This window comes from Aspergillus lentulus, assembly GCF_001445615.1.
Source record: "Aspergillus lentulus DNA, contig: Alt12, strain: IFM 54703, whole genome shotgun sequence".
NCBI classification, from domain to species: domain Eukaryota; kingdom Fungi; phylum Ascomycota; class Eurotiomycetes; order Eurotiales; family Aspergillaceae; genus Aspergillus; species Aspergillus lentulus.
Genome location: NW_028322115.1, coordinates 3,155,761 through 3,170,112, shown reverse-complemented (window position 1 = coordinate 3,170,112; position 14,352 = coordinate 3,155,761). Strand labels below are relative to the sequence as shown.

At 50.4% G+C, this 14,352-nt stretch overlaps 4 protein-coding genes across 4 annotated transcripts; 3 read left to right on the top strand and 1 right to left on the bottom strand.

The window, feature by feature from the left end:
• Positions 1-3,147: 3,147 nt before the first annotated feature.
• On the top strand, positions 3,148-6,928 carry ALT_6967 (glycerophosphocholine phosphodiesterase; the record flags this gene model as incomplete). Its single annotated transcript, XM_089600161.1, has 4 exons — positions 3,148-3,283; positions 3,352-6,174; positions 6,234-6,634; positions 6,689-6,928. The coding sequence occupies 4 exons, from the start codon at positions 3,148-3,150 to the stop codon at positions 6,926-6,928; spliced, it is 3,600 nt and encodes a 1,199-aa protein (XP_089455623.1).
• A 788-nt stretch (positions 6,929-7,716) lies between these two features.
• On the top strand, positions 7,717-8,923 carry ALT_6966 (TFIIH/NER complex subunit TFB4; the record flags this gene model as incomplete). The annotated part of the gene is made up of 2 exons (XM_033559486.1): positions 7,717-7,762; positions 7,824-8,923. 2 exons carry the CDS (start codon positions 7,717-7,719, stop codon positions 8,921-8,923), a joined length of 1,146 nt encoding a protein of 381 aa, XP_033415377.1.
• Positions 8,924-9,553: 630 nt separating this feature from the next.
• ALT_6965 (threonine aspartase 1) lies at positions 9,554-11,206 on the bottom strand (the record flags this gene model as incomplete). The annotated part of the gene is made up of 4 exons (XM_033559487.2): positions 9,554-9,664; positions 9,730-9,839; positions 9,907-10,908; positions 11,023-11,206. 4 exons carry the CDS (start codon positions 11,204-11,206, stop codon positions 9,554-9,556), a joined length of 1,407 nt encoding a protein of 468 aa, XP_033415378.2.
• A 1,281-nt stretch (positions 11,207-12,487) lies between these two features.
• ALT_6964 (actin-related protein 3) lies at positions 12,488-14,011 on the top strand (the record flags this gene model as incomplete). The annotated part of the gene is made up of 4 exons (XM_033559488.1): positions 12,488-12,522; positions 12,589-12,611; positions 12,675-13,036; positions 13,112-14,011. The coding sequence occupies 4 exons, from the start codon at positions 12,488-12,490 to the stop codon at positions 14,009-14,011; spliced, it is 1,320 nt and encodes a 439-aa protein (XP_033415379.1).
• Positions 14,012-14,352: the final 341 nt, after the last annotated feature.

Genomic DNA, 14,352 nt, shown 5'->3' with positions numbered 1-14,352 from the left:
TGAAGCAAGTGGTTTTTTCTCGCTAATATGTTGAAGTTCACGGAGTTACTGGGACCATCAGGAGGGGCCATCTGTATGGCGAGGTCTCAATGGGTTGTGTCTGCCGATGCTTGCTTCCGGCATGTTTTCTGAGCCACTCGTGTGATTCCCTACCTCGTTTTCATCTCTTTCTGCTGAGCTGTTTGTGCTCCTATTCTTCAATAATGACTACTTCTGATCTTGTTTTACTTTTTAGCAGAGGATGTTATTGTTGGTCACTTAGCGTTAGGGAGGGTTCGGCGTTTTACTTTAGGGGTTATTCTTTTTTCTCTACAGGTTGTCTCGCAGAATCTCCATAGACACGATTTGCAATGCGAATTCACATTTTAACAGCACAGCTCGAAGTCCTTCTAATCGAGATTCAATTCTTCTTCGATGGAACAAAGCACTGACCCTGGGAGTGGTCACGAGATTCGTCATGTGCACAGTCAACTCAAGCCATCCCTATCCATTCTTGCCCCTTTCTCCGTATTCTAAAGGTAAAGGTCGGTCTATTATCTGTATGCAGAAAAAGCAAAACAACACCTTCGGCAGAATTCAGTAGACGAGCGGATCTAGTGAAGAATGGCATCTGGAAGGGTCAAGTTCAACGGCGATGAGACAGTAGTCTACTGTAGGTAGTCATCTGACCCGTGCCACATCGGAGCATATACTCTCCGGAAGTCGACTTGCTGATCGATTATGTGCAATACCACGAGCTATAGGTACCCCTTAGATAGTAGAGGAATGGTTGCAAATAGTCGGTCGCGCTGAAAGAATAGCCTTGCTGAGATGGAAGAGGCTCGTGATGCCCTATGGAGTACGGAGTACATGGCATTGCATGGTTTTTGTTTCGCTTTTTTCGGGAAGAGCGAAGAGCTCTTTTCTTTTTTCTTCGGTAGTCCATACTTTATTATTGATAGTAAGGAGTATTTACTCCGTACTAGATCTGTACATAGAAGGATTGCCTACTGGCAACCCCTCCGTGCCCTACAAAGGATGGGGTATAACCGGAACACCGGAAGATATCTTATTTGCCATTGAGTAATTTGAATCCACTGGTGGTGAATTTGATAAATTTTTGGATCACTCGGGGGGCCGGCTGGGGTTGTGGTGTTGTCTGATGGAAGATTAGGGGGCGTTGGGGGAATGATGGCTGAGATGCAAGCGAAAGAAAAGGGATATACTCTAGACAGGGGTTTTAGTGAAATCTGGCATCATTGGAGATTGGATAGGACGATGGAGCGAAGGATAGAGAACAGGCACTCTGAAATGTACGGGAAGGAATGGGATATGATCAATATTATTGGTGCATTGTGTGACTTTGAAGTGTATATCGCGATTGATAAGGATTCCATCGTAGGGTTTCAAGCGGGAGACTGTACCTACAGACCGCGACACCTTGATACCAACTAACAGGGGGAGAGGTTGGAAAGAGCAAATGATCATCTCAAAGAACCTAGGCGATCTCATGGATGAGGCTCACCGACAATTCTCATCAGCGAATACGGAGTATCAAGTACTAACAATACAGACGGAGGGATGCCAATCCTACAGGGGCATGCAGGAGCTTTGATGGTTTGAATCCAGCTGGAATGATATAGATAGCTGCAGGCTGCAGTAGACAACATCCCCCACCCTCCACTGCAGGAATAAAACATGTGCGGACAAGCCACATGCAACCCGTTGACAGTCATAGCGAGGATGATCACCTCCCGTCATTGAGGGGGAGCAATGAGCATACTTACATACCTGCTCCGTACTTCTCTTTTGATTCGTGGTTTGTATTGAGAAATGGGGACTGAATTCTCTCTCTTGGCATCTCCCATTGGCGAGGAGGAGCTGATGGACGTAAATCTTCCCCACGTATCTTGTTGGATGCTGGATAGTCGAGTGGGACTGGCGCAACATACGGAGGAGATACATCATTAGAGTATCATCCTTGAGCTTCGTGACGAGTATGTCTGGTTATATATAGTTGGACTTGATCCATTGCAAAGCAATCTCCAATTCTCTCGTTTATTACTAGAGGTGTACCAATAGTCTCATACAGATGTTACTGCTAGAGTAGTATACTCAAGTTACTCCTAACCTCTACTTGACGTTATACTGCCACCACTACTGCAGTTTCAGGGTATGTGTCGACTCCAGAATACCGTAGAATCTCCCTCGACGATGACAGCAACAACAACAACAACAATACCAGGAGTGCTAATCATGGCTCAATGCAGACAGAGACTCCCGAGTGTCCGACATCTCGCCCTTGGAACCAACAAGGTGTGGCGGACAAATCACAGTGTCTTTGATACCCACGCCGCTGAGCATCAGTCAAAGAATCGCCATCTTTCCCCGAAGGTGTGCTTCCTCTGTCATTTCTCACTCGTTGATCCCTTTTCTCTACCCACCAGGTTCCTTCATTCTTCTTATTACTATTATCATAGAGACATCTCCGTTATTCTTGATATTATCCCCGAGCGTTCCATTTATCATTCATCTACCGATCTCCCGGTTGACCCACATTGCAGATTTCTCATCGCTAGCGTTGCCCTCGATTGTTAGAATTTTTGGTCACTCGCAGCTGTCTAAATGGTCTAAATCCACTACTGTCTAAAAAGGTACAGTCTGCTCACTAGACGCGCCTCTGAAGGGATCCTCCTTGCACTCACTTGCCTTCGCTCGGCTTTATTCACCGCATCTTTCTGGTCGGTTTTACCACGTGCTAACTCGGAACCCTTGAGGGTATAGTTCGTGAAAGACAATTTTCAAAACATCGCCGGCTACCCAGTCGCATTCACTACCTATAAGTCCTTGACGCACTGGAGTGAGGCTGTATTCTGTCTTCCACTTCTTCGAGACAACGTCCTTACATAACCTATAGTTCTTCGCACAGACTGACAGATGGAGCTATTGTCGAGACCTTCCAATACCCTTTTCCTTGCTTCTCTTTGCTCGTTTATTTGAGGGTTCCGATTGTTCGCTGTCCTTCCTAACACTCCTTATTTCTATCCTTATCCCCCTGATTCCATAAAAATCCGCTCCTGCGCATTGTCGAGAGAAACCTCGATCTCTCTGAGCAGACGAAGCACGCTTTTGGCTCTCCTTTAGAGGCTACGATTGCAGCCTTTCATCATGAAGTTTGGGCGCAACTTGCCTCGCAATGTCGTTCCCGAATGGAGCACTTCGTACATCAGGTACAAGGCCTTGAAGAAACTGATCAAATCCGCGGCAGAAGAGGTGAAAGACGGCCGTGAAGCGGATCTTGCGGGTGGGTTTCTCTCTCCATGCCATGCGCCACAAGGCGAAGCGGCCTACTAACGTGAAGATCTCATGCAGAATTCTTCTACTCTCTCGATCGAAATCTCGAGGATGTCGATTACTTCTACAACAAAAAATTTGCGGACTTTTCCCGTCGGTTGAAGTTGCTGGAAGAGCGATACGGCCATTCCCTGCATAAAGGGCATGAGCTTGATTCGGAGGATGTGGAGGATCTTCTGGCGGCGTTGCTCGAACTGCGCGGTCAACTGCGCAAGTTGCAGTGGTATGGCGAAGTGAACCGTCGTGGATTTGTCAAAATTACCAAGAAGCTTGACAAGAAGGTCGGCGTCCAGGCACAACAGACATACCTGGAGACTAAAGTGGATCCGTCGCCTTTCGCCTCGAACGCAAGAGTCACCGAGTCTTTAAAGACAATCAACGATTGGCTCTCCGTGCTTGGAGACCAGAAGGTCTTTGATGATGCAAGCTCCACGAAATCCTCGCTTTCCTTGAAGAAAGGACCTTCGCGACCCAACCTCAATCTGCCCCCGAGCATGCTCGCTGAGGTCGACGAGGCTTTGCGCAAGGATGACACACATGTTCTCCTGGAACTAATGGAGACGCTGAAGAAAGCTGCGGAGGATATCGGAGAAACAGTCTATCCCAAGGTCTTGAAAAGTCTTCTTCAGCGGTCCATTCACTATCGTTCCAAGGCGTGCATTTCAGTCCTTCTTGGTCGAATCGACTCGCTCGACGAGGAGGACGACATCAATAAGCGCAACTGTATCCATCGCTTGGTTATTTCTATCGGACGAGCGCAGTCGTCCACTGACTCAGAGTCGTCCGCCTCGATGGTGCTTGATTTTTCGCTGGAAACTTCTCATTACATCACCCCTGCTGCTCCTCCAACAATGCAGCCACCCCGCTCAGTGGTAAAAGAGACGAACCATCCTCAGCTTCTGGACAGAGACGACCCATCGGTTTCACTTTTGCAGTTTATTCTGGACGAACTCCAGCCCCATCAGCGCGGCGCATTGCTAGCCAAAGATCTTTCTGGACGCACCCCTCTGCATTATGGTGCACAGTATGGGTTCAAAGTGGTATGCGAGGTCATCATTGAACATCTGCAAGCTTGGGATATGTTTGATGTTCGTGAAGGCATTGATGCACCGCTGTGGCAGGATAACGATGGCTGGGCTCCCTTGCACTTGAGTGTTGTTGGCGGTCACCCATTGACGACCCGGGCACTCTTGGAGGCGGAGAACTGGCAGGGGGCTTCCGAGAAAAAAGCCTCCATACGGAAGCACGTGTCGAAATCCAGCGCGGTCTTGGCATTAGCCACCAAGGCAAATTTCGTCGATATAGTGCAACTCCTTGTGGATGCGGGAGTCGACATCAACTACCAGGATGACCAGGGCGAAACCGCGCTGCATGTGGCCGCTCGGTTTGGTCACGATGCGTGCGCAAAGATTCTGCTTGAGGGCACTGACAATCAGAAGGCGGACACTGAGCTTACGGAAAATACTTATTCGTGGACGCCGCTTTTCGTTGCGTGCGTCGACGGATCCCTGAGTGTTGTGGAGTTGCTCATTGAAGCTGGCGCTAATCTCGAGAGACTCGACTCTTCGGGCTGGAGTGCCAAGGAACATGCTGCATTGAGAGGCCATCTTGATATTGCGAGACGTCTGGCACAAGTGACACCCGAACCCGAAGTAACGGAAGCTGAGCCTGCGATACCCGTTCCTTCGGTGTCTTCTGTCCAATCCTCCCCACCTTCGCAATCTTCCCTTACCGAGAGACGATCTAATGTTAGCCCACGCGGGAGTCCTGCGCCGCGGAGCACTGAACCTATTAAGACTTTTGGACATCGGTATCTCACCGACAAGGCCATGATTCTGGTCAGCTTGGGCACCATGGACATGCGAAAGCACATGGAAGCAGTGAATCTTGACCGTATTCCTATGGTTAACGCTCATTCTACTCAATTGGATACGGCCCTGTCCATCGTCGTATCGGCCAATGGAGCTGAAGGAGAGCCCGAGATCATTGATCTTCCGGTTCAAGATAACATCTCTACCGAACCGATCGTCTTCCATGCTGCAGACCCAAGCAAGGTCAGGCTTCTGTTTGATCTGATCCCCACATATGCTGGCTCGAAGGATCAGATTGTAGGGCGTGGCGTTGCTCTGCTTTCGAGCGTCAAGCCGACGATCGGATCTCACCGTATCAATCTCAAAGGTGACTCCACGGTTCCCATCATGGCTGCCAACACTTTGGAAGTCATTGGCTCCGTGACATTCAACTTCCTTATCATTACGCCTTTCAAGCATCCGAATATGTCGATTACTGGCAACAGGACATACTACAAGAGCATGAGCTCGACCATGGTTATCGGACACCGCGGTTTAGGGAAGAATTTGGCCAGTCGCAGATCTTTACAGTTAGGAGAAAACACTTTGCCGTCTTTTATTGCGGCTGCCAATTTGGGAGCATCCTACGTCGAGTTCGATGTCCAGCTCACGAAAGACCATGTTCCTGTCATCTATCATGATTTCCTTGTCAGCGAAACGGGGATCGATGCACCGGTTCATACTCTGACACTTGAGCAATTTCTTCAGCTGGGGGAGAGTGGCGTGTCCCGCCGGTCCACCTCTCCATACCAGTCGCCTGACGCTACTGGAAAGAAGACGGGCAGTCCCAACTTCCGTCCGCGATCAATGTCTGTTGGCGACTTCGAATTTGACACTACAGAGCTGAATGAGCGAATCAAACACACGCGGGATTTCAAGAAGAAGGGATTCAAAGGCAACACCCGTGGCAATCACATCCAAGCTCCCTTTGCAACGTTGGAGGAGCTGTTCAAGAAGCTGCCAAAGTCGGTTGGATTTAATATTGAACTCAGTGAGTTTTCGCAACCCCCCTGAAGAACAGTTACGAGACGATCTGACCAAGATCGCCAGAATATCCCATGCTCTTTGAGAGCGAGGAGGAGGAGATGGATACTTACGCCGTCGAGCTGAATTCCTTCGTGGATACGGTTCTCAAGATGGCCTACGACCACGGCCAGGGGCGCAACATGATATTTTCCAGCTTCAACCCCGATGTCTGTCTTTTGATCGCTTTCAAGCAGCCTTCCATCCCTGTGCTCTTCTTGACCGACTCTGGTGCGTCTCCGGTCAGCGACATCCGAGCCAGCAGTCTGCAAGAAGCTATTCGGTTTGCTTCTCGCTGGAGCTTGCTGGGCGTCGTTTCCCAGGCTGAGCCACTGGTTCTGTGTCCGCGTCTAGTCCGCGTCGTGAAGGAGTCTGGTCTTGTCTGCGTATCTTACGGAACGTTGAACAATGAGCCAGCAAACGTCAAGGTAAGGCCTTGATGCTACACACGCGTGGCTTTAATCTGTACTAACTCCGAATAGCTTCAAGTCGCCGAGGGAATCGATGCCGTGATCGTCGACTCTGTTCTCGCCATCCGTAAGGGCCTTACGGAGCATCAAGCCAAAGGCGACACTCCGGCCCCATCTGCGCAGCCAAGCCCGCTGGCTGAACCCAATCGTGAGGCACTGAAGGAGTCTATCCAGATACCTGTCCTTGAACAAACCGAACAGAAGGATGACCACCTCCATGTGAAACAGCAGGCTGTACTCAATCCCCAGTGAGCCTTTACTGTTTATTCAAACATTGCAATCATCAGGTGCGACTTTTGCCTCAGCGTCAGGTCAAAGTAATCAGGGCTACACTTTCATCATTTGCGATAATCTTGTCTGCATCTGTACATATCCGAGTGGTCGATTTCGCATTTCCATGTCTGCTTCTACAAAGCATTATCCACCTACTGTCACTTGAAGAGTCGCTAGATGATGGAAAGTGTGTATCTTGCATTTCGTGTTTCTGATGATGTCAATCTCTAGACCATGTGGTAGAACCTGTTGCAAAATCGGGAGTGTGAGAGAGAACTTAATGATAATAGTAATCCTGAATATTTCAGAAAAGTGAAGGTCCACTACAAATTTACACTGTATAATGGAAGATCTTCGTGTCCTGGCTCAAAAAATCAACCTACCTACACCATCCTGTGACAGCATGAAGGCGGTGGAGTACCATTGAACTGCTTCATCCCACGTGACTGGCTTTTCTATTCATCTAATTCTCATCACCAGTAGGTCATCAGAAAACACTGCAATAATCTGCACCCTGCATTTCCCGCTGCGACATACTAACTAGACAAGACCTATTCTCTTTCCAGCAGTGCACATTCTGTCTTTGGGACGTTGAAGATAAGCTTCAATTGGTTGGAGCTGAGCTCTACCACCGGCAACCAGCCACTACCTACCTTGTCTGGCCCCTCACCATGCTGTGATCGATCCAGTTATTATTTGAACGCATTGCCTTCATCGCATCTACGTCGATATTCTCCCCGACTCTCCTCTCATCTCAAAGCAGAAAAATGAACGCCGTAGATGCGACGGAGCACTACGAGGCAAGTGCCAGCGGTAAGATCGCCGCAAGAGATAGAAATATCTACCTTACTGAACGACTGACTCGAATATAAAGATCCCGCCCCCTCCCTGCTGACAATCGTCCTCGACACAAACCCCCACGCTTGGGCCCTCCTGGAAGACTCCCTCCCGCTCTCCACCGCAATAGCCAACATCCTCGTCTTCGTCAACGCCCATCTCGCCTGCAACTACGCCAACGAAGTCGCGGTCGTCGCATCGCACAGCCAAAAGGCGACATGGCTGTACCCGTGCGAGATCAAAGAGGACAATGGAAAGAGCAAGACCAAGACAGGGAGGGATGAAGACGGCGATGTCGCCATGAACGGATCCGGCGCTGGGTCTGCTGCGGACCAGGTGAACAAGTATCGCCCTTTCCGGATCGTCGAGGAGCAAGTCACTCGCAACCTGCGGGAGCTCATGGACTCGACCAGCGGCGGGGACGTCGCGGCCACCACCTCGACGATGATGGCGGGGGCGCTGACGCTAGCGCTGAGCCATATCAACCGGCGGTCGATTGCGTGGGCGGACGCGCATGGGGGAACTGCTGCTGGGCCGACGGGGGCGGTTGAAGCGGGCAGCTCCGGGGCTGGTAGGGCTGGGACGGATACTGGGGCTGAGGCTCTGCAGTCGCGCATTCTGATCATCTCCGTGAGTGGTTCGACGGATTCGGCACATCAGTACATCCCGATCATGAACTGTATCTTTGCCTGTCAGCGGCTCCATATCCCCATCGATGTCTGCAAGCTGAGCGGGGATGCGGTGTTCCTGCAGCAGGCGTCCGATGCCACCAAGGGAGTTTACATGTCGCTGTCCGAACCTCGCGGCCTACTACAGTACTTGATGATGGCGTTCCTACCTGACCAGCGATCTCGGAGACACTTGGTTATACCAACGCGCGTCGACGTCGACTTCCGTGCCGCTTGCTTCTGCCATCGCCGTGTCGTCGATGTTGGCTTTGTCTGTTCAATCTGCCTGAGTATCTTCTGCGAACCTCCTGAAAACGGCGACTGCCTAACTTGTGGTACCCATCTCGAGATGGGTGACTACGGTGCTAAGCCGGCGGTTGTCGCTCGGAAGAAGAAGAAGAAGAAGGTTCGCACCAACGGTGCATCAGGGACAGCAACTCCAACACCTACACCTACACCGGGCCCTTGAAAACCTCCACCGTTCGAAGTGCAACCATTTACTACCAGGGAAGGTCAGTTTCTAGACTGCATATGTTGGACTATTTGCTTGAAGCTCTTGCTTTGCATTATGCTGCCTATTTCAAAGGCCTGTCGGCCCTGAAATCCGGTGCAGAGAGGGGATTCCAGACTTGGGCACATGCCAGGAATTGCGAGGATCGCCAAAGGAGACTCCAATTCACCAACGCTTGCCATACTACAACCTGAAAGAATACCAGCGCAACAAAACCGCAGAGGGAGCATTCTAACGGCAGTTAGGGTGCCACCCATATGCGTGGTATGCAAACAGCGAGTCTCCGAAACGGCTATGCGAGAAATGCAAAGGTCCAAAGGCAACCGTGAGACAATCCTAGACGGTCAATTCACTCGAATCTGGTATGGCGACAAGACTTGGCGTGTAATTTCACATATTCGGTCCGGCGAACTGGAGGGGCAATTGCAGTCGGCATTCGAGTGCATCATCAACGGGACTCATTTTGTAAAGATAGTCTTACGCCAGTGATGCTCTGATCCATTCTCCTGGCTACGAAGCGCAAGTCAGTGGTGCATTCGAATCAGCGCGAACCTGGCTGTCGGTCATGAGAGCCGTCAATCATATACCTTATCTTCTGCCCCGATAGGCGCGGCCACCTTGAGCAATAGTCGAATTTCCCTGGTTGCGAGACATCACAGACAGCGGTTTCCTGTCCTCACTACTCATGGAAGCGAGAGCCTGGAAGATAATGCGAGTTCAGTGTACAGGCTCTCCAGAAGAGCAAACTTGTACAGAGTACTCACAAAAGAATCAGAATTATGACCAAAGTAGAAAAAAATCCCGTCCTTCGTCTTCTTGACAGTCAAGATTCCGATAGCGCCTCCACAAGGGCTTGCCTTCACGCCGGGATGCTCTGCGCAAATTGTAAACGATTTTTTCTCTACCAATGGTCGTAAGGGATAGGGAGTACAATAACTCACCCATGAACTCAGTGGCTATCGTCGCATTCATAGCTTCGTCTTCGGATACGTTTTCGAAAGTGCCATCCTTACGCTTCTTTTGACAGTAATAGAGTCTTGCAGCTGATGTCTGCGCAGCCATAGTTGTAGCAATGTGCTCGCCTGTGCCCGATGTAATCGAAGCGACTGATACTTGTTCGGGATCGCTGGGGTCCACAGGAATCACATAGGTGCCGATGCCCACCAGCGCGGCAGGCCCAATTCGACCGCGATGCTTCGCGCCAATCCCGCCAGAGGAAGAACCTGCCGCAATATTGCCATAACAGTCTACAGCTATAGCCCCGACTGTATCGCTGATCATATCTTCATCCTCATCTGCAGCGCCTGGGTGAGCATTCATGGAAGTAGTGTCAGGTGCACAAGGTGCTGTTGTAGGGGTCGCACGGAAAGCAGCACCATCTGCATGGGTGTTGGCTGAGGCAGCCATACCTTGCTCAGGTGCAGGAGCCATACTTTGTCCACCTGCCACGACCATAGGTTGTTCACTTGCAGGACCCATGCCGTGTCCATGGTCTGAAGGCATAGCTGGTGGTGCAGGAGCTATACTTTGTCCACCTACAGGAGCCTGGAGACGTGGAAGAGGGTTCAGCAAGTCGACACCGGTAAAGGGAGAGCTGGGTAGATGTGGGCGTAAACGAGTATTGTCAATGAGGCGGGCTGGATTACGATTCAGCATTGGCCGACGAAGGAAGGATGCTCTATCTTCTTCCATGCGAAAACGTGAAGGATCCCGTTTCCTTTCGACCAGTTCGGCAGCCTCGAGATCCTGCAGCCAGCGGTGCCATCTCTCTTTCGAAAACCGCGATATGAGACCGTCAGGAGGCAGTATGACCAGTCCTTGCTCATAAGCAAAGTCCGTTGCACCCTCACCAACGAGGAAGCTTGGAGGCACTCTGTGGCAAGTTAAAGGCTTTGCAGAAGTTTCAAGTAGCATTCGCGCTAGAGAGATCGGGTTCTTCACCTCTGAAGTGAACCAAAGACATTAGCATTAAGGCCATGATCGGGATGGGCGGACAGTCCAATAAACAACACAAGAGCAGGCGATCTTGAAGCTGAGAAAAAAGAAGAGAAACCTACGCGAGACGGCTCCTGCTGCGCCGCTCCTGCCATGGTGGTCGACAATAGTAGCATCACATTCGACAGCTCCTTCAATCGTCAGGTTGCTTCCATAGCCAGCATTTGTCATCTCGTCATCTTCCATTACAATGATGGCCATTTCAACAGCATCCAGAGCTGATCCACCGCTTTTCAAAATGCCCATTGCGGCTTTGCATGCGCTATTGGCAGTCAGACCAAAGGATGATACGTGAACGACGTAGATCATGGACCCGCAGGCGGATGGAAGACTTACTTTTCGCATACTTGAAGGTGGGCTCTCTCATTTCCATGGCCGTGATATCCCGCCCCTACATGGACGAAGATGGCAGAGATACCTCCACCTCTCTGTGATTCGCTCATATTGAAAATATGAGACTTCAACTGAGGATAGAAGTGGGGAGTATCCTGAATCTGCGGCCAGCTACAACCAGCTGTTGTGACAGTGGATTGAGGTTGAGGCCAGAAGGCAGCGGTGCAGACGCGAGTTGAGACCCAAACAAAAACAGACAGGAGGCGGTAGCGAGATTGATATTCACTGCAGTCGAGTCGCTAGCTTCACAACGCAGAGCACTGAGCAAGAGCAAGCTAACCAGCAGAGTAGTAGAGCAGGACGTCCACCACTTCGGTCCTCTTCCGTTTTCCTTTTCGTTATGAGAATGAGGGAGAGAATACCCTAATAGAGAGAGAGTAATAATACAAAAAGAGCTTTCTTCTGCTCAGAGGAATGAGTGGGAGGAAGGTATATCAGAGAGGAGGGAAACTGATGGGATAAGGCTATGACAAACGAGCGGACACTGGTATGAGAAAACATGAGGAGCAGACTCCAAAGCCAGAAGTTGAAAGAATAAATATGGAGAGTGGATAGAAATGACTAGGAGATTCATGAGGGAACAAACAGCAGAGCAGGGTGGACGACATACAAAGTCCATCGATTAAAGCTGGAGAAGAAGCTGAAGCGCCTTCCCTTTTAGGAAGAAGCATATCTTCTGTGAGAGCAGCAGGAACCTCAGGTGTCTTCTGTCACCGCCTTGATGCCTGATTACACTGATATACAATGCTCTGTACTATCATGGTTGCTTTTATCCGTAGTTAATAAGCCCTGAGTATCTCTACTTCTTCAATGCAATAGTCGATATCCTGTAACTATGAGGTTTGTGGAGAGCACATGACATGGCTTGGCAACTACGTATTGGATCTCCATAGTTTAGTCTGCTCCATACACGAGGTACCTAAGTAGTACTGTTACTGCCCGCCTTCACCTCCCCCTCATCCTCCTCTTCCTCCACCACTATTATCCCTCGGTGCTTCCTACAGTATCACCTTTACCAAACCAATTGATCACTCGAACTCTTCTCCAATTTCTGATATATCAGGCTTCGGCCCGATTTCAACGGTCCCACTTCGTCCTATCGTGGCCTGTCAATAGGGGACATTCCAAACCGTCATGGCGTCCCAGACTCCGGCCGTTGTCATGGACAAGTATGTTGTTGTATCTGCTATAATCTTATTGTATTTCGGCTAATGATGGTGTTCTCTTGTGCTCAGCGGTACCGGTTACTCCAAACTTGGTGAGTTTCAATCCACTCGCGGCTACCTGGCATCCACCAAGCATTAGGCTGACACAATCTCAGGTTTCGCCGGTAACGATTCACCCTCTTTCGTCTTCCCTACTGCGATTGCCAGCAAGGTAGGAGCCGGAGGCGCGGGAAGCTCTGGGAGTGGCCGACCACCTGTTGCGAATAAGCCATCGTTTCTGGGGGCAGGCTCTGGGTCAAGCTCGAACTTGTCGGCAAAGCGTGGAACTGAAGATTTGGATTTCTTCATCGGTGATGAAGCTCTGGCGGCTGCCAATGGACCTGGCTACGGCATCAACTACCCCATTCGCCACGGACAGATCGAAAACTGGGATGCTATGGAACGTTTCTGGTCCAATTCGATCTTTAAGTACCTGCGCGTCGAGCCCGAAGACCACTACTTCCTGCTTACTGAACCGGTACGCTCATGAGACTTGATGGAGTACCTGTTATTCTGACCTTATGGAATCATACTGATATATGCTTCATTGCAGCCCCTGAATCCTCCCGAGAACCGCGAGAACACCGCAGAGATCATGTTCGAGTCGTTCAACTGTGCTGGACTTTACATTGCCGTTCAAGCGGTGCTTGCCCTCGCTGCCTCATGGACGTCCTCTAAAGTGACCGATCGATCCCTTACTGGAACGGTCATCGACTCTGGTGATGGTGTGACCCATGTCATTCCTGTCGCGGAAGGCTACGTCATCGGGTCATCCATCAAGAGTATCCCTATCGCTGGTCGAGACATTACCTACTTCGTACAGAGCTTGCTGCGCGACCGAGGCGAGCCGGATAGCAGCTTGAAGACGGCAGAGCGGGTCAAGGAGGAGTACTGTTATGTGTGCCCTGATATCGTCAAGGAGTTTGCCCGCTATGACCGCGAGCCCGATCGGTTCCTGAAACATACCGTGACCTCCCCTAACGGCCGGAGCGTGACCATTGATGTCGGCTACGAGCGCTTCCTTGCGCCAGAGATCTTCTTCAACCCTGAAATCTACTCTTCCGACTTCCTGACTCCCTTGCCGCAAGTCGTTGACGGCGTTATTCAATCCTCGCCCATCGATGTCCGGAGAGGTCTCTACAAGAATATCGTTCTGTCCGGTGGATCGACCTTGTACAAGGACTTTGGCCGTCGTTTACAGCGCGATATTCGACACCTGGTAGATGCTCGTATTCGCGCCTCGGAAGCTCGCAGCGGTGGTGCTAAGAGCGGTGGTCTGGACGTGGCTGTTGTGACACACAAGAGACAGAGACACGGTCCTTGGTTTGGTGGTAGTCTGCTAGGTCAGACCCCTGAATTCCGGAGCTACTGCCACACCAAGGCAGAGTATGATGAGATTGGTCCCAGCATTGTCCGCCGATTTGCTCTCCTGGGTGGTCCCGGAAGCACCTAAGGTAAATCAAGAACGGATTTATTTGCTTGAAAACTTGTGTCTGCTAGCCCTGTGTCGGTCTGCGTCTATAGTTATACTTCTGTCATGAAAATTTAGATCATTCTCCTTGACACGGCCGTCTTTTTACAGGTTCAGGACATTGAGGGACGACGAGGATTCTGCTTGCGCTGAAGTCTGACAGCCGAATGGCAATGTAAACAACAAACACAATGTACATATATGCAAATGGGATCAATATCACCCGAAAGCCCGCTTGAACTTTTCGTCTCGCACCTTAACGCCGCCTAAACCGTGAGCATGGATGCGTAAAGCTTCGCTGACATTTAATTACTTTTATATTG